The following is a 22,241-nucleotide window of genomic DNA, read 5'->3' as shown; positions in this document are numbered from 1 at the left end:
GACAAAGTTTAAAGTATATTTTCACGAGATAAGTCCAAGAATTGCTGATGACCCTGTATTCGTTGCTAATTTCAGTTGCTTAATTACCAAAATATAAAAATATTCACAGATGACAATGTTTTTAATGATTAATCGAAAGCTTCCTGGGGTTAGTAATGCTGAAGTTTAATACATTCTTTATAATATCCAAATTAAGCAATGTATGAATCTTGTGTTCCCCTTGGTTTAAATAGTCTGACTTTCAAGTTGAATTTTTGGTTTTTGGTCGCAAAAACTCCAAAGAGATTTCATTAGTAATAATTTTCCTGTTTATGTAATTTGTTTATACACCCCTGAGAAAATCATGCAGACTGGCCATCAGCTCCCACCTTCTTTCATGGTAATTACATGTAATGTAAGTACGGCTTATGTGATTTATTATGGAAATATTTCACTTGTGTGCTTTTAATATTTTTTTTAAACAGGTAGTATAACTCCAACTGTGGAACTGAATGGGCTTGCTATGAAAAGGGGAGAGCCTGCCATCTACAGGCCATTAGATCCAAAGCCTTTCCCAAATTATAGAGCTAATTACAACTTTCGGGGCATGTACAATCAGAGGTTTGTATGTTTTCTTTGGTTTTGTTCTTATTTATTATTTTACACATATTGTAAAAGTTTCTGACACTCAGAGTATTTTCATTGTAAGGAACATTTACTTTGGGCATTTTGCGTGGAATTTAGATTAGTCAGGCTCACAAGGAATATTAAAAAAAACAACAACTGGTTTTCAGGAACTAGTTTTTATTGACTCATGAGAACCCTGTATTTGTTGCAGGCAGGACCGTGTTTTAAAATTATGCCACAATAATAGCTCTGACTTCTTAGTTGATTTGCTCATTTATTTACCAAGCAGATACTTAGCTTAATTAGTGGTTTTCTTAATTTGTCCCAATACATTGCAAACATGAGTGTTTCTAATTTATAGGAAATTTGTTGGAAGGATTTACGAAATCTTTCTCAACATTGCATAATTTTGCATAGTTACAAGTGTAACAGTTTTCTTTTATGGGCAAGACAGAATTAAAAAAAAAAGTTCTTTTCTGATCATTCATAAAAGTCATGTAACTCATTGTAGAGAATGTAGAAAACGCAAAAAGTTAAAAAGAAAATATAAATAACTTGTAATTCCAGAATCAAATACCTTTAAGATTTTTAATGTATTTTACATTTTAAAAAATTCTTTGTACATATATTTAACCAAAGTGAAGTTATCCTTTATATTCAATTTCTGTAGTGTTTTATGGAGGTATATTATATGAGTGACAAAATGCACAGATCTCAAATGTACTTTGTGATGACTATTTATGTATATATATGTATTTATGTTTTACTTGATTGCTTTTTATATGTGTATCCTCATGACGACCACCATGATCAAGGTTCAGCTTGTTTCTATTACCCTGAAAATTTCCTCATTTTTATTTGCACTTGTTATGCCTCCTCCCAGGAGGAACCATGGTTCTGTCATTGTAGATTAGTTTTGCATATTATTGAATTTCACATAAATAGACTCATACAGTATGTGCTCTTTTGTGTCTGGCTCTTTTCACTTCCTATACTGGTTTTCTTGTTTGTTTGCTTTTGTGTTCTGCTTTTTGAGATTCATCCCTGTTGCTTGTATTTGGATCTTGCCCTTTTCTATTCCTAAATAGTGTTCCTTTGTTTGAATATATCATAATTTTTTCATCTTATGTATACAGTATTGTGCCTTCTTTTAATTTAATATAATGATAATTTAAAAATATTTTTTAAAAGTTTATTTCTTTAGTAATCTCTATACCCAATATGGGGCTCAAACTTATGACCCTGAAATCAAGAGTCACAGGCTCTTCTGACTGCATCAACCAGATGGTCCCATTTTTCATATTTTTAAGTGATCTTTGAAAGACATTTTCGATGGCTATATAATGTTTCATTTGGTTAGGATACACTTTATAAGGATATAAAGAAGTCTAAACAAAGAATACTTAATAAATATTTAAACAAAATGTACTTGTTTTGATCATCTATTACACCCCCTTTTTTGACAATTGTAAATAATGTGCAGCAATCTTTACATTCAAATTTTTTTCAAAACACTGATTACTTCCTTAAATTAGAGTACTGTAAGGGGAATATTGGGTTGAAAAGAATACTGTGTTGCCCAATTACATTAAAATTTGTACTAATTACTTAGAGTATATTCTGTTCCATTCTGATAACACTGAGTTTAAAAAACACATTGTCTTTTTTGATAATACGGTATGTTTTTAAATTTTGGTTTATTGATTACTTGTGGGGATGAATAGTTTTCAAATACTTTGTCCTTTTTGATTTTGCTAATTTGTATTGCTTGGCCAGTCTTTAATTCAAATGTTTATGTGTTGGAAGTATTAGTATTATGTCTGTTTTGTTTAATTATTTTGCTTTGAAAAAACTGGCTTTTAGTTTTGTTTGTTTTGAGGTGCAACAGTTTTAGATGTTAGATGGCCTTATTTGTGTGTGTGTGTGTGTGATTTCTCCAACTGTTTTTATGCCTAAGAAATTCTTGTGATCAGATATTTGCTAATGCCTAAAAAGAATTTTTTTATTGAGGTATAATTGACATCACATTATGCAAGTATATGGTATACAACATATTAATTTGGTACATTTATGTTGCATTATGATTGCCATTGTAGTGTTAGCACTTCTTTCATGTTACATAATTATTTTTTCTAGTGTTTGGCTGCTGATACTTTCTAAGTCATTTCATATATATATATATGTGTATATATATATATATATATATTTTTTTTTTTTGGTGGGCTGCAAAGCGAGGTTTGCTGAGTGATAGTAAAGTGATAGTATAAAGCTCCTGAAGAGGGTGGGGACTGAGGAGGGTTGCCCCATTTTGTGGATTTACTAACATTACAATTCTAATGTGAGAAAATGTATGGTCTATATATAGTCTGATACTTTCTGACGTCTTGTTTGGTAGTGGTGTATTTACTATTTAAAACTTAGTCCTGTTTAGATTTTAAATTGTTCCTTTAAATATTGCTTAAATTCTCTAAAACAAATGAGTACAATCTTCTTAGACTTCTCTTCCTCCCCACTTTTCTCCCAGGTGTATCTGGGGGAATTTACTGTCTTGGTAGGAAAGAAAGGACCCTCATCTTTGTGTGAGTGTCCTATATTGTCCTCCGAGCTCCTCTGGACTTTGTGACGACATCCTTTGTCCACCAGATAGATGACACCTTTCTTGCCTGCCTTGCCAAAACCTGCAGTTGGTGATGTGTAGTCCATTTTTCCCCGTCAGATAATGCTTCCACAGAGTAATTACCATCTCCCTTGCTCTTTTGACCTAAATCCTTAGCTGTCTTTGGCTCCCTGGGGTGTTGTTCCATTCTCATCCTCTTCGGTAGTGTCTTCTAACTGGAGCATCCAGTGGCTGACTTATCAGCCTCAACTTCATGTTCATACCACATGGTGGCAAGAAGGACATAACATTTCTCTTGTAGTTGCTTTACTTTCTCTTTTTCTGTATAACTTAACCTATTGCCTTTCTCATAAGCCTGAGGTTATCTAATACAGATAAAACTATTTGCCCACTTAAGCACAATAGATATGTTTGGTTACCTGAGTTAGAAACATCCTGCCTATGTTATACTTGAAGATATTTTACTTTAAATGTTCTATAATGAAGACTCAGGAGGATATTATATTTAAATGCTTAAATGCTTATCAAAATATATTTTGATATCTGTAGTTCTTTGTTGAAATCTTACTGGAGTTTTGATAAGTGAATTTATTACTTTTAAGTGAAAGAAATCTGGTACTGAAGCAATGAAAAATTTGGCAATAATTTCTGGATTATTATTATGGAGGTCATGTTCTAGTAGGGAAGGCAGTCAGTAAGTGGTGGTTACTAACCGAGACAGTGATTTTTGATAAAGACCTAAAAGAAGAGGAAGAATGAGTAGTGTGTATGTTATGAGAGAAGGAGAGAACATTCTTAGCAAAACAAAGAGCAAGTACAAAGCCACTGAGTTAAGAATGCAGCAGGCTTGTTGATGTCTTCTCTAGGAGACCAGTATGGCTGGGAAAGAGTGAACCAAAGGGAAGAGTAGTTGGTATATGAGGGTGTGATGGGTCATGGGGTTTGGGTTTTTGTTTTTTTTCTATTGTAGGTTTTCTTCTAAGAATGCTGACATTTTTCCTTGTTGGCAATTTCTAGTTTCAAGATCTGATTCCATGGTTGTCATGAGGTATATAAGAATTTATTTGTTACTTCTCTAAGGGGTTATGCTTTAGGCCATCCCCATTTAATGAGTAAAGTGGACTTTGCTTTCAGATTGTTGTTTCAGAGTGTTGGAGAGTCTTTAGAATATCCTGCAGATCACAAAAAGGTTAAAAAGAAAATAGGGAAGTACCGGTAAGCTGCCAAGCCATGTTTCAGTTGTAAAGCTCTTTGCTCACAGAAGGGCAAACCTAACTATTACTCATTAGGTTGTAAAAGTTAGGATTTCACATATAACCTTAATTCGCAGATGACAACACCTGAAAGTGTCAAGAGAATTTGGAGCCAAAGATCAGAGGAGATGGTCTTCAGACTCTTAAGTGAATCAGTAGCTTCTTAATAAGGCAGGGAATGAAAGGTTAAAAAGCCCAAGAAACAGATATCATTTAGAGGGCTTTATGTAAAGGTCCTTTCATTTTCTACTTAAAATAATATTAAGTAATAATTAGACATTTACCCATGTTGATTTTTTATTTTTTTATTTTTTTTCCATGTTGATTTTTTAAAAACATATTTATTTTTTCATTAAATTCTAGGTCATTTATTTGTTATTATTATTCATTTATTTTGAAAGATTTTATTTATTCATGAGAGACAGAGGCAGAGACCCAGGTAGAGGGAGAAGCAGGCTTCTCACAGGGAGCCTAATGTAGGACTCAATCCCCACACTCAGGATCACGCCCTGAGCTGAATTAAGTCAGACGCTCAACCCCTGAGCCACCTAGGTGTCCCAAATTCTGGGTCATTAAAAAAAAAAAGATTATTTATTTATTTAATTGTGAGATATAGAGCACGAGCGGGGTGGGGAGGAGGTAGGGAGAGGGAGAAAGAATCTGAAATACGCTCTACACTGAGTACAGAGCCTGATTCCAGGACATGAGATCATGACCTGAGCTGAAACCAGGAGTCAGATGCTTAACTGAATGAGCCACTCAAGCACTCCTAAATTCTGTTCTTTAATGATGAGTTTTCTCCACTCAAACTCAAAGGCTAAGGAGGCACTTAAAGAAAGTGCCCGCCATCTTGCCCTTCTGCTGTCCTGTTTTATGATGGCTGGGGAAGAGATTTATCCATGAGCAAAATCTGGATGCAACCTGGCTTCGAAAGTACCTGTCTGTTACACCTAAGATGTTTGAAAATGAATGCATCCAGTTACGTCTTTTGCTTTCTTTCTTTTTAAAAATTTACTTATTTATTCATGAGAGACACAGAGGCACAGACACAGGCAGAGGGAGAGGCAAGCTCCATTTCATGCAGGGAGCCTGATGTGGGACTTGAACCCGGGCCTCCAGGACCACACCCTGGGCTGAAGGCAGCGCTAAACCGCTGAGCCACCCAGGCTGCCCCATCTTTTGCTTTCTTATTTGAGGTACTGTTTGCTAACAGATATAAAGTTGCAAGTTATAAAAATTTATATAACAAAGTGTAAGATGTAAAGATTGGAGAACATTTTATGCTTTTGTTCTGTCATTGTTATAAAAAATGATATATGTGATCTCAAGAACAGAATGGCTGATATCAGGCCTTCTATAGACAGTTTATCAATTTTGTTGTATGTACAGATGCAAGAAGCATTATTGCTTGGCTAGTGGCCAGAAAATCAACAGTCTGCTGATGCAGATGGCCAGAGGCCCACAACTCAAACTAGACTATGTGAAAATGGGGATTTTTGCCATATGTAACTGGGAAGATTGTCAGGCATGGTTGAATATAGGGCGTTAGTGTTCTTTTCCCTCATTTTCCACTTCTCTTTTCCCCTCTTCTCTCATTTTCCTCTGCTCTACTTCTTTTTCAAAGAAGCTCACTTTAATTTGCTGTAATTCAAATGCTACATACCCCTTAGACGTGTAGTACCGAAGAAGGAACACATTTTTGTATAGTTCTTAGGAAAGTCCCAAGAAAGACTGAACAGACTGTCCATCCCTTCGTCATTTAGACTGGATTTGGGTTAAGGGGATACTTTAATTGGCCATGCTTGGGTTTGTGCCTAACCTGGATAAACAGGGATTAATCCCATCCAAGCTGCTCTGCAGAGCACAATTCTTTTATGAATGGTTCCCTGAAGGCAAATATTCTGAAGGAAAATCATTTCCATTACAGTCAGAACATTTGGTTCAAATCCTAATTCTGATGATTTTAGCTGTGTGGTTTTGGGCAAGGCACTAGACCTCCCTTAGTTTCCTCATTTGTTAAGTAGGGATAATAATACCAAATGAAAGGTCTTTGGTGAGGTCTTCCATTAAGCAAATATTCACTGAATGCCTACTCTTTGTCATATGTTGTGTTAAGAGTAGATATGTTGATGAAAGACAGTCTGTTAGACTCTGAGTCCATTAGAAGATGAAAACAATGCAGAGAAACAGTAACAGAGTGATAAATGTGATCATATGGTGCTATGAAAACATTGAGAACAAGTGCTTCACTCAGACCAGGGATTCAAAGAAGTCTTCCAGAAGGAATTGATGCTTGAACTGAATTTTCAAGGTTAATGATGCACTAACCAGTTGAAGAGGATAAGGAAAAGCAAACTAGGTTTTGGGAACAACGATAAGGAATCCTGAGAAGTTCAGCTTATCATGGACTTGCTTGCAAGGAATTTGGTATGTCTGTCATGAAAAGGCTGAAGTTCAGGCAGGGTGCTGAGTCCGATGTTCTCAAATGGCCTTGCAAAGAGGTTTAGATTTGTCTTGAAGGTGATTGGGAGCCATTGAAGGATTTTAAGCTAAGGGGTAAAATAATTAGGTGTCTGTTTCAGGCATATTGCTTTGGCAGTATGTGGGAAATAGTTTGGATAGACTTAAAATTCAAGGGAGAAAGATGAATTACAAGGATGTTGTAATTCAGGCTTAAATTGATGAGAGCCTGGAGCAGTGAAGATGGAGTGGGTGCAGTGTCTAGATATTTAGAAGGTGGACTTGACAGCACTTGGGGATTGATTGATTCAGGGGGGATTAAGGATAACTTTCACATATCTGGATCAGTAGTAATATTGTTCACAATGAGGAGTTGGGGTGGGTCTTTGGAAACGTGAGGCATTCCGTTTTGACTATGTTGAGTTTAGATTGCCTATGACATATATCGGGGGAGTTCATTTTATTACTCTTTAAAGCCTTAGTGGAGGGTGTGGGAAGATTATCTTTGGCTTTGAAGGTTTGTTGAAAGTACACGTGGGAACCTAAGTTTGAGTGACCAGTTTGTTCATTGTTCATCTATGATTTATACTTCATTCCCAAAAGGATTTGGTTATGCCAGTGTGTCATTATTTGATTTGGAAAAATCTTGTGGCATGCCCCTGTGCCAAGCACTTTCACCCTCAGGTGCAGTTAATATATTTTGTGTCAAGATAGTATTTGTTTATTTGTTTACTAAAGTATTCAATTCCTGGTCCAGTCACTTGTAGCTAGTTTAGTAAAGTTACTTTCTCTTAAGATGTTTGGTATGAGTCATGGTAAGTTAAACAAGGAAAGAGGACTATTTTGCAGAAGTTACTTGTTCCACTGGGCGGAGCCAGGTTCCTCCTTAAATCTTTATGGTCTCCCCTCTTGTACCCTGGGAGATCTACGAGACTTGGGACTTTCTGGGCAGCTGTAGCTATCAGTGGAAATTTTTTTTTTTTTTTTTTTTATCAGTGGAAATTTGATAGGGTGAAACAAATTTTTTGAAGTATATGAACTGGTTTTATTTCATTATGTTGGTTATCAGTAAAACTAGAAATAATCAAAGTTTTAGTTTATGTAATAACATTATATTTCAAAGTTTGTTATATAGGCTCTTGACTAGCTGTTAATTACTGTGTTGGCATAGTTTATTTTGCAGTTGTACAAACTTTTTTCTAATTAAGTTTTTTATTTTAATCCCATTATAGTTAACTTACATTGTTATTTATTAGTTTTAGGTGTACATTTCAAACTGTAATCTAAGTATTCTTCACTAGTTTGTAATGCCCTATTAAAAAACATCTTGAAGGGACGCCTGGGTGGCTCAGTCGTTGAGCCACCTGCCTTTGGCCCAGGGAGTGACCCTGGAGACCTGGGATCGAGTCCCACATCGGGCTCCCTGCATGGAACCTGCTTCTCTCTCTGCCTGTGTCTCAGCCCCCTCTCTCTGTGTGTTTCTCATGAATAAGTAAAATCTTAAAAAAAAAATCTTGAAAAGTAGAACAGTTGAGAAACAATATATTTGTAGCAGTAGTGGTATAAACAGGAAAAGCCTACAGTTTTGCTTTCTGCCCACCAGATGGTGCTTGTGTATTGATAAAAACAACATATAGACTGGGTGAATTCACATTGGTTAGTATTCTAAGGCGGATGGTTGACTGATAAATGAGAGGTTAAACCATATAAAATCACTAATATTTGACCTTTTTTTGTCCTATAAAACATGTTGGTTTTATATGGTACAGCTTAACAGAAAAAGGTCAGCCAAGCACACAACTTTAAAGCCTCTTGGGGAAATAAAATAAATGTGAAGTGGTGAAAAGCAGAAATTAATTCTAGTAGTTATGTATAATTTTGCCTTTTGTACATTATATACCTTGGTTTGGAGAATATATTATTTTCTCTGTTACATACTTTATGCATGAGATGTATGTTGCAACTTTTCAAAATGGAATTTCTTTGAAAAATGATAATTTCGTCCTGGGGATACTGTTTTTTTTTTTAAGGTAGTTACAGAATTGAAAGGCTACAAGACAATTTTCAATATTCTCTATTTTTAATAGGATTACATTAATTAGATTAGATAGAAGTGTGTTTTTATTTGGGGGAAATAAATCTAAACCCATAATAAATAAGTATTAAAAATATATTGTATCTTAAAACTCTCATAATGAGTCAGAGGAGAGGGTTTGAACAGATTAAGAAAGCAAAGATGAGGGAGAATGAACTAGAATTTGAATCCAGAGAATCAGAGAGCAAGAGAAATTATTTCAGGGTAAATGAGGGATTTAGTCTGAGCCAGAAACTCTCAGCCTGTCTTAGGCAGGCTGTATTTAAAATTAAGAATAAGAACTAATGGACATTATAACTCTTTAAAACAAAACTTACTGTAACTCTTACTCATTTGGTAAGACCAGATATAATACACTTCATTTTATAAAATAGAAATATCCTTTTTTTCTTTGAAGTGAAATATAAAGAGGGTCTCCACTCAACATCTGTTTCCCCAAATATTAGACTAAAATTATTAAAAATACTTTGGGGGCTTGGATGCCTGGGTGGTTCAGTCAATTAAACATCTGCCATTGGCTCAAGTCATGATCCTGGGTTTCCTGGGATTGAGCCTTGCATCCGTCTCCCTGTGAAGTGGGGAGCCTGCTTCTCCCTCTCCCTCTGCCATTCCCCCTGCATATACTCTTTCTCTCTGTCAAATAAATAAATAAAATCTTTAAAAAATTAAAGGAAATACCTTTTTTTTTTTTTTTTTTTAAAAAAGGCATTTTGAGGGCTTATGCTTCTGGCTATAACTAGGACCAGATTTACCCTCCCACCATAAGCACCTAGAAAACTTAGGTAAAGTTTTTACATTATACATAAACTGATACAATATGATGTGAAGGGAAGTTGTGATAAGTTAAAGAGATACATTGATGCAGAGAAAAAACAGAATAGTTAAGAATACAAAAGTGAGCATAAAATGGAATAAAAAAATGTAATCTTAAATAAAGCAAAAAAGGAGAACAAAGGAGTAATGAACACATGGGATAAAATAGAAAACAAAGATGATAGATTTCAACCCAACCATATCAATAATTATGTTAAGTGTAAAAAGTTTAAATGCTTTAGTTAAAAGATAAAGAATGTCAGACTTGATAAAAGAGTAAGATATACAGCCATATGGTATGTAAAGAAATCCATTTTCAATATGAAGACACAGATTGGTTAAAAGGATGGAAAATGATTTCATGTAAACACATAATAAAGCTGAACTGAGTGTATTTATTTTAGATAAAGTAGATTTCAGAACAAGAAGTATTATCAAGAATAAAATTACCAGTGATGAAAGGATAAAATCATCAAGAAGACCTAACAATTGTAATTATACATGCATGCACCCATTAGCAGGCCTTAGAATACCTAGACAGAGAAATAAGAAAACTAAGGCACTGGTATGGACTGAATTGTATACTCCTCAAATTCATATGTTGAAGCTGTAACTGAAATGTGATGGTATTTGGATATGGAGCCTATAGGAGGTATTTAGGTTTCGATATATTATAAGGGTATTGCCCTCATGATGAGGTTAGTGCTGTTTTAAGAACAGACACCAGGTAGCCCACTCTCTGCTCTACATATTTCCTGCCCTTGCCATGTGAGGATGTAAAAAGTCAGTTGTCTACGAGTCAGGAAGAGCGCTCTCATCAGAAACTGATCATGTTAGCACCTGATCTCAGACTTCCGGCCTCCAGAACTGTGAGAAAATAAATTTCTGTTCTTTAAGCCACCTTAAACATGGTATTTTTTTATGGCAGGCCAAGCTAAGACAGCTGTAGAGTTCAAGAATACTGAATTCCCTATATAATAGCAGCAGAATATACATTCTTTTAAAACATGTAGAGAACATTCACCAAGATGGATGATTAACTGTCTTATAAGACAATTCTCAGTAAATTTAAAAGAATTGAAATAATACAAACTGTGTTCTCTGATCACAAAGGGATAAAGTTAGAAATAAAAATGATAAAAATATCTGGAAATTCCACAAATATTTGGAAATTAAACATATTTCTAAATACATGGGTCAAAGGAGAAGTTACAAAGAATGTTAGAAAAATGTTTTGAGCTAAATGAAGATGAAATGAAAAGTTGAGATGTGGATGGAGCTAAAGCAGTGCTTGGAAGGAAATGTATAGCTTTAAATGCTTGTGTGAGAAAAGAAAATGGTCCAAAATTAATGCTTTAGGCTTCCTACTTAAGAAGCTAGAAAAAGAACAGCACATTAAATCCAAAATACAGGGCAGCCCCAGTGGCGCAGCGGTTTGGCGCTGCCTGCAGCCTGGGGCGTGATCCTGGAGCCTCAGGATCAAGTCCCACGTTGGGCTCTCTGCATGGAGCCTGCTTCTCCCTCTGCCTGTGTCTCTGCCTCTCTCTCTGTGCCTCTATGAATAAATAAATAAAATCTTAAAAAAAAAAAATCCAAAATACAGAAAAGGAAGTAACAAAGATAGGAGCAGAAACCAATGAAATTGAAAACGGACAAACAATAGAAAGGCCATCAAATCAGTGAAATAAAAAACTGCTTCTGGGAATGGATTAATAAAATTTATGTTTCTGGCTAGCCTGACAAAGAAAGAAGGTGAAGATACATATTACCAATATCTGGAATAGAAGAGGGAACTAGCATTAAAAGAAGTATAAGAGAATTTTACGAACGACTTTATAAATTGATAAATCATTGGTCAGCAAACTATACTCTGTAGGCTCATTGCCTGCTTTTGTAAATAAAGTTTTATTGGAATGTAGCAATATCTATTTAGTTAATGTATTGTCTATGTCTGCTTTTGAACTATAACAAGACAGTCGTCGTGACAAACAATATGGCCTGCAAGCTTAAAATATTTACTGTCTGGCCCTTGAAGGAAAAATTTGCTGACTCTTGACTTAGATGAATTAGGCAAATTTATAAGAAAGCACAAATTACCAAAACTGACTTACGGACAAAAAAAAAACCAAGCAAATACAAAAAAAAACCTCAGTAACTTAATGAAGTTAAATTAGTATGAGAAACTTTTTCACAACGAAAACTCAAATCTCTAATGATTTCACTAATAAATTCTATCAACATTTGAGGAAGAAATAGTACCTCAGAAAATCGGAGAAAGGAACATTTCCCAACTAATTTTATGAGGCCAGCATTATCTGTTACTAAAACTATACAGAGACCTTAACAAGAACAGAAAACTTGAGATCAGTATGCTTCCTGATCACAGATGTAAAAGTCTTTAAAAAATATTAGCAAAAAAAAAAAAAATTAGCAAATTAAACTCAAATAATATATAATGATAAATGGAGTTTATCTTATGAATATAGAATTGTATAAAGGAAAAAATATGAACATCAAATGCTCAGAAAAAGCATTTGATGAAAGTCAGCACTCAATCATGATACAGACTTCTCAAGCTAGGAATGGAAAGTAATTTTCCTAATGTGATTTCTTAAAGGGATTTCTCTAAACAACTAGCTGATGTTATGTTTTGTGATGAAAGATGAATACTTGTAAGATGAGGAACAAGAAAATAATATACATGTTATCACTTCCATTTAGCATGGGTCAATGGAGAAGTCACAAAGAATATTAGAAAAATATTTTGAGGGATCCCTGGGTGGCGCAGCGGTTTGGCGCCTGCCTTTGGCCCAGGGCGCGATCCTGGAGACCCGGGATCGAATCCCACGTCGGGCTCCCGGTGCATGGAGCCTGCTTCTCTCTCTGCCTGTGTCTCTGCCTCTCTCTCTTTCTCTCTGTGACTATCATAAATTTAAAAAAAAAAAAAGATTAAAAAAATATTTTGATATAATGAAGATGAAAATGAAAAATTGAGATGTGGATGCAGCTAAAGCAGTGCTTGGATGGAAATGTATACTTGAGTTCTAGCAAGTATAGTAATAAATAAGTGAGGGAAAATATTAGAAAAGAAGAAATAAAACTGTCTTTGTATGCAAACACCATGATTTTTTAGAAAATTCTAAGTACTCAAAAATGAAAAATTACTGAAATAAATGAGTTGAGCAAGGTCACAGGATACAAAGTCAAATGTACAAAAAAACAACAATATTGCTTTTAATAGTAATGTACAACTGGAACATTAAATTAGTATAAAAGCATGTCATACTCAGGATTAAATCCCAAAAAATATGTGCACAATCTGTATACTGACAACTAAAAAATATTGTTCATATAAAGAAGACTTGATATAGTTAAAATATCAATTATTCCAAAGTTAACATAAAGTTGCAGTGCAAACCCAATTGAAATCATAGTAGGGGTTTTTTGTATGTAAAATTTATAATATTAATATTTGTGTGGAGATGCAAAGGATCTGCAGTAAACAGTTTTTTTTTTGGAGGGGTGCAGTAAACAGTTTTGAAAAAGATGGACAGATTTGGAGAGCTCATGCTATGTAACTTTAAGACTTGTCATAAAACGGGGTGCCTGAGTGGCTCCAGTGGTTAAGCATCTGCCTTTGGCTCAGGTCATGATTTCAGGGTCCTGGGATCTAGCCCTTCATTGGGCTCCCTGCTCAGCGGGGACCCTGCCTCTCCCTATCCCTCTGCTACTTCCTCTGCTTGTGCTCTTTCACTCTCTCTTTCAAATGGATAAATAAAATCTTTAAAAAAGTAAAAGACTTGTTAATAAAGCTACAGTAATCAAGGCAGTGAAATACTGGCATGGGGAGACAAAGAATGGTTGACAAACTGGGTCATTGACTAAATCTGGCCTGCAATCTAAGAATGATATTTACGTTTTTAAATGGTTAGGAAAGAAATTTTAAAAGTGATATTTCATAGTTCATGAAATTAAGATGAAATTGAAATTTTAGTGTCAGTAAAGTTTAATTGGAACACAGATATGATCATTTGTTTATGTATTGCCTAGAGTTGCTGTCATGCTAAAGCAGCAGGGCTGGGATCCCTGGGTGGCGCAGTGGTTTCGTGCCTGTCTTTGGCCCAGGGCGCCATCCTGGAGACCTGGGATCGAATCCCATGTCGGGCATGGAGCCTGCTTCTCCCTCTCCCTCTGCCTATGTCTCTGCCTCTCTCTCTCTCTCTGTGTGACTATCATGAATAAATAAATAAAATCTTTAAAAAAAAAAAAAAATAAAGCAGCAGGGCTGAGTAGGTAAGACAGATTGTATGGCTGCAAATCCCAAAATATTAGTGTTTGACTCTTTACAGAAAAAGTTTGCTTGATCTCTGGAATATAGAGGCAGGAAATAGACCCACTCATATATAGTCTTTTTTTTTTTTTTTTCAAAGTTAACAAAGATGCAAAAGATATTTTTCCATTGAATAGTGTGAAAACAATTGGATATGCAGATAGAAAAAAATAACTCTTACCTCGCACCATAGACAGAAATTAACTAGAAATGGGTCATGTAAAAGTTACATGTAAAAGTTAAAGCTGTACCTTTTCAGAAGATATATACTTACTTTGGAAATAGGCAAAGATTTTATAGAATTAAAAAAGCATAAATCATGATTTACAGAAGAAAATATTTTGCTACTTTAGAGATAGCTAAACACAAAAGACAAAAAGCATAAATCCTAAAAGAAAAATTGAGAAATTAAACTTTATCAAAATTTAAAACTTCTGATACTTGAAAGTCATTGTTTAAAATGAGAAAGCAGAACATATGCTAGAGGAAAACATTTGTAAAACATATTGATAGAGGATTTGAATCCAGATTGTATAAATGAGCACCTAAAACTCAGTAAAGATAGGCAAAAGTGAGCAAAGTAACTGAATAGATGCTTCACTACAGGAGAGGTAAGAATGGCTAATCATTTGAAAGATGCTTCAAATCATTAATTATCAGGGAAGTGCAACTCTAACACCATAGTTAAAATTTGAAAAGATCGGCAATATCAAGTATCATGGCAGGACAGCTGGAACTTTCATTCATTGCTATATGACCATTTAATCATGGTTTGTTACTTTCTTATGAAATTAAATGTATGCTTCCCATACTACCAACTAATTCCACTCCAGGTATTTACCTAAGAATAATGAATATATATATGGTCATTCAAAGACTTGTACATGAATGTAGTACCTTTCTTTAAAGTAGTAAATCCACCACCTAAAATGTTTTTCTCTTAAGATTTTATTTATTTATTAGAGCGAGAGTGAGGACACAAGCAGAGGGATCAGTGTGGGAGAGGGAGAAGCAGACTCCCTGCTAAGCAGGGAATGCAAAGCGAAGCTCCATCCTGGGACCCTGGGATTGTGACCTGAGCTGAAGGCAGACGCTTAACTGGCTGACTACCCAAGTGCCCCAATATCCACCACCTAAATGGTCAAACAAATTACAATATAACCATGCCAAGGAATACTATTCAGTAATAAAAGTTTGATTCAAGCAACAATATGGACAAATCTGAAAAGCATTGTGCTGTAAAAAAGAAGCCAAACATGTATATACATATTGTAAGATCTATTTTCTAAAACTGACAAAACCAATCCCATAGTGACAAAGCAATTCATTGGTTTTCTACATCTGAAGGGGGGAGACTTTGGGGAGATAGAAATGTTTGTATATTGATTTTAGTGATTGTTATTCAGACATATGTCAAAACTCATTAACTATGAGCTTAAAATAGGCCCAATTCATTGCATGCAAATTTTATCTCAATAAGGCTGAAGTGTTTTTTTTTTTTTTTTTTAAGATTTATTTATTTGAGAGAGAGAGACAGAGCAGTAGGGGGAGGGCAGAGGAAGAAAATCTTTAAGCAGACTCCCCACTGAGTATGGAGCACATGTGAGGCTCAATCTCATGACCCATGAGATTATGACGTAAGCCAAAACCAAGAGTCAGCACTTGACTGAGCCATGCAGGTGCCCCAAGCTGAGGTATTTTCTTAAAAGTTGATGTACTTTTAAAAAATATATATTGTAATACTGAATTTTATTTGAAGCTGAAAGGGTGTCTAAGAAAGCATGGAATTTTGCCTCTCAAGCATTTCTCTGAAACCATTGTAAAAGTTTTACTTGGGGCTTCAATAATATTTACCTCATAGACTGAGGATAAAATGATATGTCTGTAAATTGCTTAGCTTTTGCTTCTGTTCAATAAATGTTATTTAATTATTAGCCTTTATTATATTGTAGGTAATAGATAATCTGGTTGTAAGTATAGGTTCTGGAGTTGAAATGATGGCTGTGTGGATTTGAGCAGGTTACTAAACCTCATTCTCAGTGAACTCATCTGTAAATTGGAGAGAATAATTTATGTTTCCTCACAGTTTTGTTTTTAGGATTAAATATGACAATTCTGTGACTACACATGACCTGTTACTTTACCAATAGTGTTTGTAATTCCTTAAAAAGAATTTAAATATCAGAGTGTTTATCCTAGGATATTGTTATTTTGAGAGGTTTTTAAAAATTCGTTTTTGCCTGATTAAAAAAAATCAGTCATGATTCTCTTACTATTTATAAGTATTCACTTTACAGAAGGAATAATCCTATAATACAAATATGCATACTTTTGGTCTTTTGTTGGAATTTAGTTGATCCTGGAAAGATACTGCCATTGCAGCTCAGAAAGTTATTTCTCCCTTGGAAAACTGCAAATCAGTTATTAATTTGAGATTTAAACACAAGCCTCAGAAAAATCTGTGCCTTTTACTAATTATTTGTGGCAATTATACACATACCTCATCTGCCTTGTCATAGCTTCATAGCCATCCATTTTATCTTTGATCTTTCAACTTTCTCACTTTCATTCCCAAGGAATGGCTAGTTGGTGTTTTCTTGCCACTGAGTTAGTATTCAAGGACTAACAACTTGTAACAAATTTCCCATGATACAAATTTAGAACTCCTTTGTTCTGCTCTTATAGGCAGTCAGGCAAGCCCAAGGCTCACCATTTAATTTTGTATTAGAGACTGTTTAAAATTATCTAGTAAGTTTAATAGATAAAAAAAAACTTTACATGTCACTCAAGTTTAACAATTTTTCATATCCCCCTAAAACAAAAACAAAATGAGAAGAAAGCCAATCTTAAGTTAAAAAATGACTTTTTATAATTCTGGGTTGATCATTTTATTTTACTTGGCCACTTATTTTTGTAATGTTCTTGAGAATCTCTTTTAAGTTCTTTATGCTGAAGGCTTAAAAATTGTTTTCCATAGAGGTGAATATAAAGAATGTATCACCAAAAGGATAATTACTGTGAGTTCTCTTCTCCCACAAGTTTATCATGATTCTTTAGGAAAATGCACCCAGGACTTAAATGTGTTAAACACTGTATTCATAATTTTTTGCAAGAAGTAATCTTTTAGCTCTACATTAGTTTTTAAAATTTCAACAGTTTTTGTTCTAGATTAGGGAAAATAAACAGCATCCTCTATTCTTTTATTTGAGACTAATTTTATTAATCTATTGTTCATCCTCTGAAAACCTTTGGGTTTGAAGTAGTGCTATATCATAAATGTTTCTTTTGTGTATTTCAGCAAATCTTCCTTTAGCAATGCTTATTTACTTGTATTTAAAAAATATCTCGACAAAATGACAGTTCAACTTGTGAAGGCATTTTTTTTTTTAATGTTTTATTTATTTATGATAGTCACAGAGAGAGAGAGAGAGAGGCAGAGACATAGGCAGAGGGAGAAGCAGGCTCCATGCACCAGGAGCCCAACGTGGGATTCGATCCCGGGTCTCCAGGATCGCGCCCTGGGCCAAAGGCAGGTGCCAAACCGCTGCGCCACCCAGGGATCCCTGAAGGCATTGTTAATGTGGCATCTGACATAATTGTGCAAAGAGAATTTAAATAGGTTGCTTGTCTTAGTTCTGAGAAATTTGAAAAATTCTTTTCCTCTTTGTCTTGGAGAGTTCCTTTATGAATTGGAAAACATTTTCCACCAGGTGTTGTTTCTTAACATTTGATCACTTTTTGTATGTATTTTTTCAACTATTGATATTTAGCAAAAAGTTTGTGAAGTTTTTAATGTTAATTGGATTTAGAAAGAAATTTAAGTATGGTTTTTAATGCAAGTGCTGTGACTGTTAATAATGAGAGTTTATGTTACATGTTTATAGAAGTTTCTGCAATAATAGGATTTCTTGGAAATGGAATATCGTGTCTAATAAATTCTGGGCAAGATTCTGGGTGAGCATCAAAATAGGCCATGTTCCAAAGTTTTGTTTTTATGTTGGTTACTGGAAACATAGAATGTATTTTTCATAGGAAGATTGTGGTAAATGGTGGCAGAGTTCCCAAGATAGCCCATAAAAGTTCTTTTTAATACAGTGAGCAATACACCTTATAAATAGTTCTAAATTTGGTTTCCAAGGAACATTCTCTCCTAAATGCCATCTGATCAATAGCAGTGACTCTAACAACAGCAGCAGTAGAAAAGAAACCAAAGTTTCGTATACATCAGAGATGATGGAGAGAGACAGTTTCCTTCTTCATGGCTTTACTTTCAAATTGTTTATTAATAGAAGCAAGTTTAGTCAATCCGAGGAAGGGCGGTGCCTTAAGTGGTAGGCATGCTTTAGAAGAAGGCTTAAACACAGGATTAGGTAAAATGAGATGCAGAAGCATTCGTTGGGCAGCCGAAGATGGAAAAAGTGACAGAGGCACTGACTTAGCCTAGGGCATAATGAGTAAGATGTGCCTTATTTATAGCAGTGGTATAGAATCTAATGTTTAGTGTAATCTGAAATTGGTAAGGAGAGAGATGGCATACTAGAACAAAAAAAAATTCCTATATTTTGTAGGGAAATTTCTAGTTTAAAAATAAAATCCACATTGTCCAAATTTGATTTTGTACAGGGGTTCCCATTTTTTCACATGGTTGTCAAATTTAACTGCTAATTTTTTGACAATGGTCATCTTAATGAGTGTGAAGTGGTCCAGCCAGTTTTGTTTTTTTTTTTTAAGATCTATCTATCTATCTATCTATCTATCTATCTATCTATGATAGATATAGAGATAGAGGCAGAGACACAGGAAGAGGGAGAAGCAGGCTCCATGCCCAGAGCACGACGCTGGACTCGATCCCGGGACTCCTGGATCGTGCCCTGGGCCAAAAGCAGGCGCTAAACTGCTGAGCCACCCAGGGATCCCTGGTCCAGCCAGTTTTAACACCACCTCTCAGCTCCAGATTCTTAGCTGGGGACATATTTTTTCCTCTGATTCACTGAAACTTGGAAAATATTTATTCATAGGTTGATTCATTCAGTAGGTCGGTGTCAATCAGTAGTTCTTGAGAAATGAGACGTTGGTGAACATGAAGATGAGTAGGACACTGCCCTTACTCTTGAGCTCACAGCCTAGTAGGTAGGGGAGGATAGAATGATAAATGCCACAATAGTGATTACAGCAGGTACCTTGAAAGCACATTTGAGGGTTATTTAACTTCTTTAACCCAAGATCAGTAATGAGGCACACCATTTCCAAAACTGTTCAGCGTTGTCCTAGACAGATGAGCTAATGAATTTAGAGAAGAAAGAATAATTTAGAGTCATAAGTTTAGAAAATATTTCAAACAGTAAAATAATTCAGTAAGGTTGCCTAATGTAAAATTAACATCTAGAGTCAATAGCTTTCAAAGAAATACATACAAAGAAATGGGACGCCTGATTGGCTCTGCAGTTGAGTGCCTGCCTTTGGTTCAGGGCAATATCCTGGGGCCTGGGATTGAGTCCCACATTGGGCTCCTGGTGAGAAGCCTGCTTTTCGCTCTGCCTGTCTCTCTCTCTCTCATGAATAAATAGTCTTTTTTTTTTTTTTTAATATACAAAGAATTTTTAGGTAGAGTATATAATGTTACAGAAAAATCAATTTGTAGTAACAGTGAAGAAGATAAAATATCAAGGGATGAACTTGTGAAGATATGTGCAAAAATACTTGAGGAAAACTTTGGAGTACTCTTGAAAGACAAAAAAATGAAAAGACATTGCTCTTGCATAGGTTAGCTCAACATCATAAAAACTAATTAAAAAAAAAAAGTAAATGAACGTACAGAGAAAGAAGTAATGAAGATTAAAACAGAAATGACAGGGGATCCCTGGGTGGCTCAGCGGTTTAGCGCCTGCCTTTGGCCCAGGGCGGCACGATCCTGGAGTCCCGGGATCGAGTCCCACATCAGGACTTTTAGTGTGTATAAATTTAAAGCAAAAGATTCAAGTGAAAAAAAAGAAGGGGAATTTCTAAATTCTCTTTACAAAATAAGTATAGCATTGTTACCTAAATCTAGTAAAGACAGTACAGAAAAGGAAATTGGAAAATTCTTTTTTTTTAAAGATTTTATTTATTTATTCATGATAGTCACACAGAGAGAGACAGAGAGGTAGAGACACAGGCAGAGGGAGAAGCAGGCTCCATGCACCGGGAGCCCGACGTGGGATTCGATCCCGGGTCTCCAGGATCGCGCCCCGGGCCAAAGGCAGGCGCCAAACCGCTGTACCACCCAGGGAGCCCGGAAATTGAAATTTTATATCAAATATAAATAATGTAAGAAAAAACAAAACAGCAAATAGAACCTAATATCATTAGTGATAATAACTTTGAGAAAATTTTCTGAGTTGAATTTTTTAAAGATTTTATTTATTTATTCATGAGAGACACAGAGAGAGAGAGATAGGCAGAGGCAGAGGCAGAGGGAGAAGCAGGCTCCCTGCAGGCAGCCTGATGCAGGTCTTGATCTCTGGACCTGGGATCATGTCCTGAGCTGAAGGCAGATGCTCAACCGCTTAGCCAAGCAGACATCCCTCTTGAGTTGAATTTAATTTACTGATTCTAATGCTTTCATTTTTATTGATATAATTATTAAAGGCTGTGAACTTTCTTCTGATCATTGCTTTGCATATGTCCTATAGATAAAGTTATATAGTATTTTCATTATCATTTTTGTTGTTCTGTAATTTCAGTTTATATTTTCCTGTTACTGTAGAAGTTCAGTAAAAGTTTCATTTTTAAGTAGGTTTTTATTTTTTTTTGCAATTTTGTTATTAACTTCTGGTTTATCACTTTGTGATCAGACTTTTTTTTTTTTTTCTTTTTGTAATATTTCTACTTGGTGGCACTTACTCTTGCTTTCTTTGGGACCTAATGTGGGATCAATGAGAATATTATAGGTGCACTTGAAGTATAAACGATATGAAGTTTGATGTATATATATGTAATCTTCCATAAGATTTTTGTTGTTTAGGTCTTCTATATCTTTACCTTTTTTTGGCATTCTTTGATCTCTTTGTACCATGAGTGGTGTATTTAAATGTCTTAGTATTTCTGTGCCTCTATCTGTATCTCCTTGTCTCCCCTGTAGTTTTTGCTTTATAAAGGTAGTTGCTGTATTATTTGGCACATAGATATACATAACTTATATTATTTGAGAGTCGCAGATTCTAGCATTAGAAAATGTCCTTTATATTAATGTATTTTATTTTAATTTTTAAAAAGATTTTATTTATTTGGGAGAGAAAGTGAGCAAGCAGGAGCAAGCACAAGCAAGGGGGAGGAACAGAGGGAGAGGGAAAAGCAGACTCCCCATTGAGCAGGGAACTTGACTGGGGGCTTGATCCCAGGATGCTGGGATCATGATCTGAGCCCAAGGCAGGTGCTTAACTGACTGAACCACCCCACATTAATGCCTTTTAGATAGAATTCTACTTTGGTATCAGGATTATATCGCTAGATTTTTAAAATTCCCATTAGCCTAGTATACCTTTGTCTATCTTTTATTTTTAGTCTATCTCTTTTTAGGTATGCTATTGCATATAGCGTATACTTTGATTGTACTTTGTGAGACTGAAAATCTTATTCTTTTAAGCCCAACACATATTTGACTTGAGAAACAAAGTCAGACTTTTTTTTTGGAGGCCTAATTTGGGATTGGTTGATAGTATGTACTCTTGAGCTAAGTCTGCTATCCCAAATTTTGGTGAAAATATAAATGAAATGCATGATAAGATAAAAGCATTTTATAAAACAAATATTGCATCAGCAGAAAGGTTTTGAAATTAACCATATTTTAAGTTTTTACTCTCCGTGTGTGTATATATATATATATATATATATATATATGTTTTTTTTTTAAGTTTTTATTTATTTATTCATGAGAGACAGAGGCAGAGACACAGGCAGAGAGAGAAGCAGGCTCCATGCAGGGAGCCCGATGTGGGACTTGATCCCAGGTCTCCAGGATCACGCCCTGGGCGAAAGGCAGGCGCTCAACCACTGAGCCACCCAGGCATCCCATACTCTGAGTATATA

General features: G+C 35.1%; 1 protein-coding gene across 16 annotated transcripts in view; it reads left to right on the top strand.

Annotated features, from left to right (window-relative positions):
• Positions 1 to 22,241, top strand: part of STAU2 (staufen double-stranded RNA binding protein 2) — a 296,470-nt gene that overhangs the window by 62,025 nt on the left and 212,204 nt on the right. For all 16 annotated transcript variants that reach the window (XM_025478016.3, XM_025478015.3, XM_035708296.2 and 13 more), the window contains one exon: positions 465 to 600. In XM_025478016.3, coding sequence (XP_025333801.1) covers positions 465 to 600 — 136 coding nt within the window. The remainder of the gene's footprint in view (positions 1 to 464; positions 601 to 22,241) is intronic.

This window comes from Canis lupus, chromosome 29 (assembly GCF_003254725.2).
Source record: "Canis lupus dingo isolate Sandy chromosome 29, ASM325472v2, whole genome shotgun sequence".
In the NCBI taxonomy this organism is placed as follows: Eukaryota; Metazoa; Chordata; class Mammalia; order Carnivora; family Canidae; genus Canis; species Canis lupus.
Note: the sequence above shows the minus strand (reverse complement) of the source record. Positions and strands in the feature narration are given on the sequence as shown.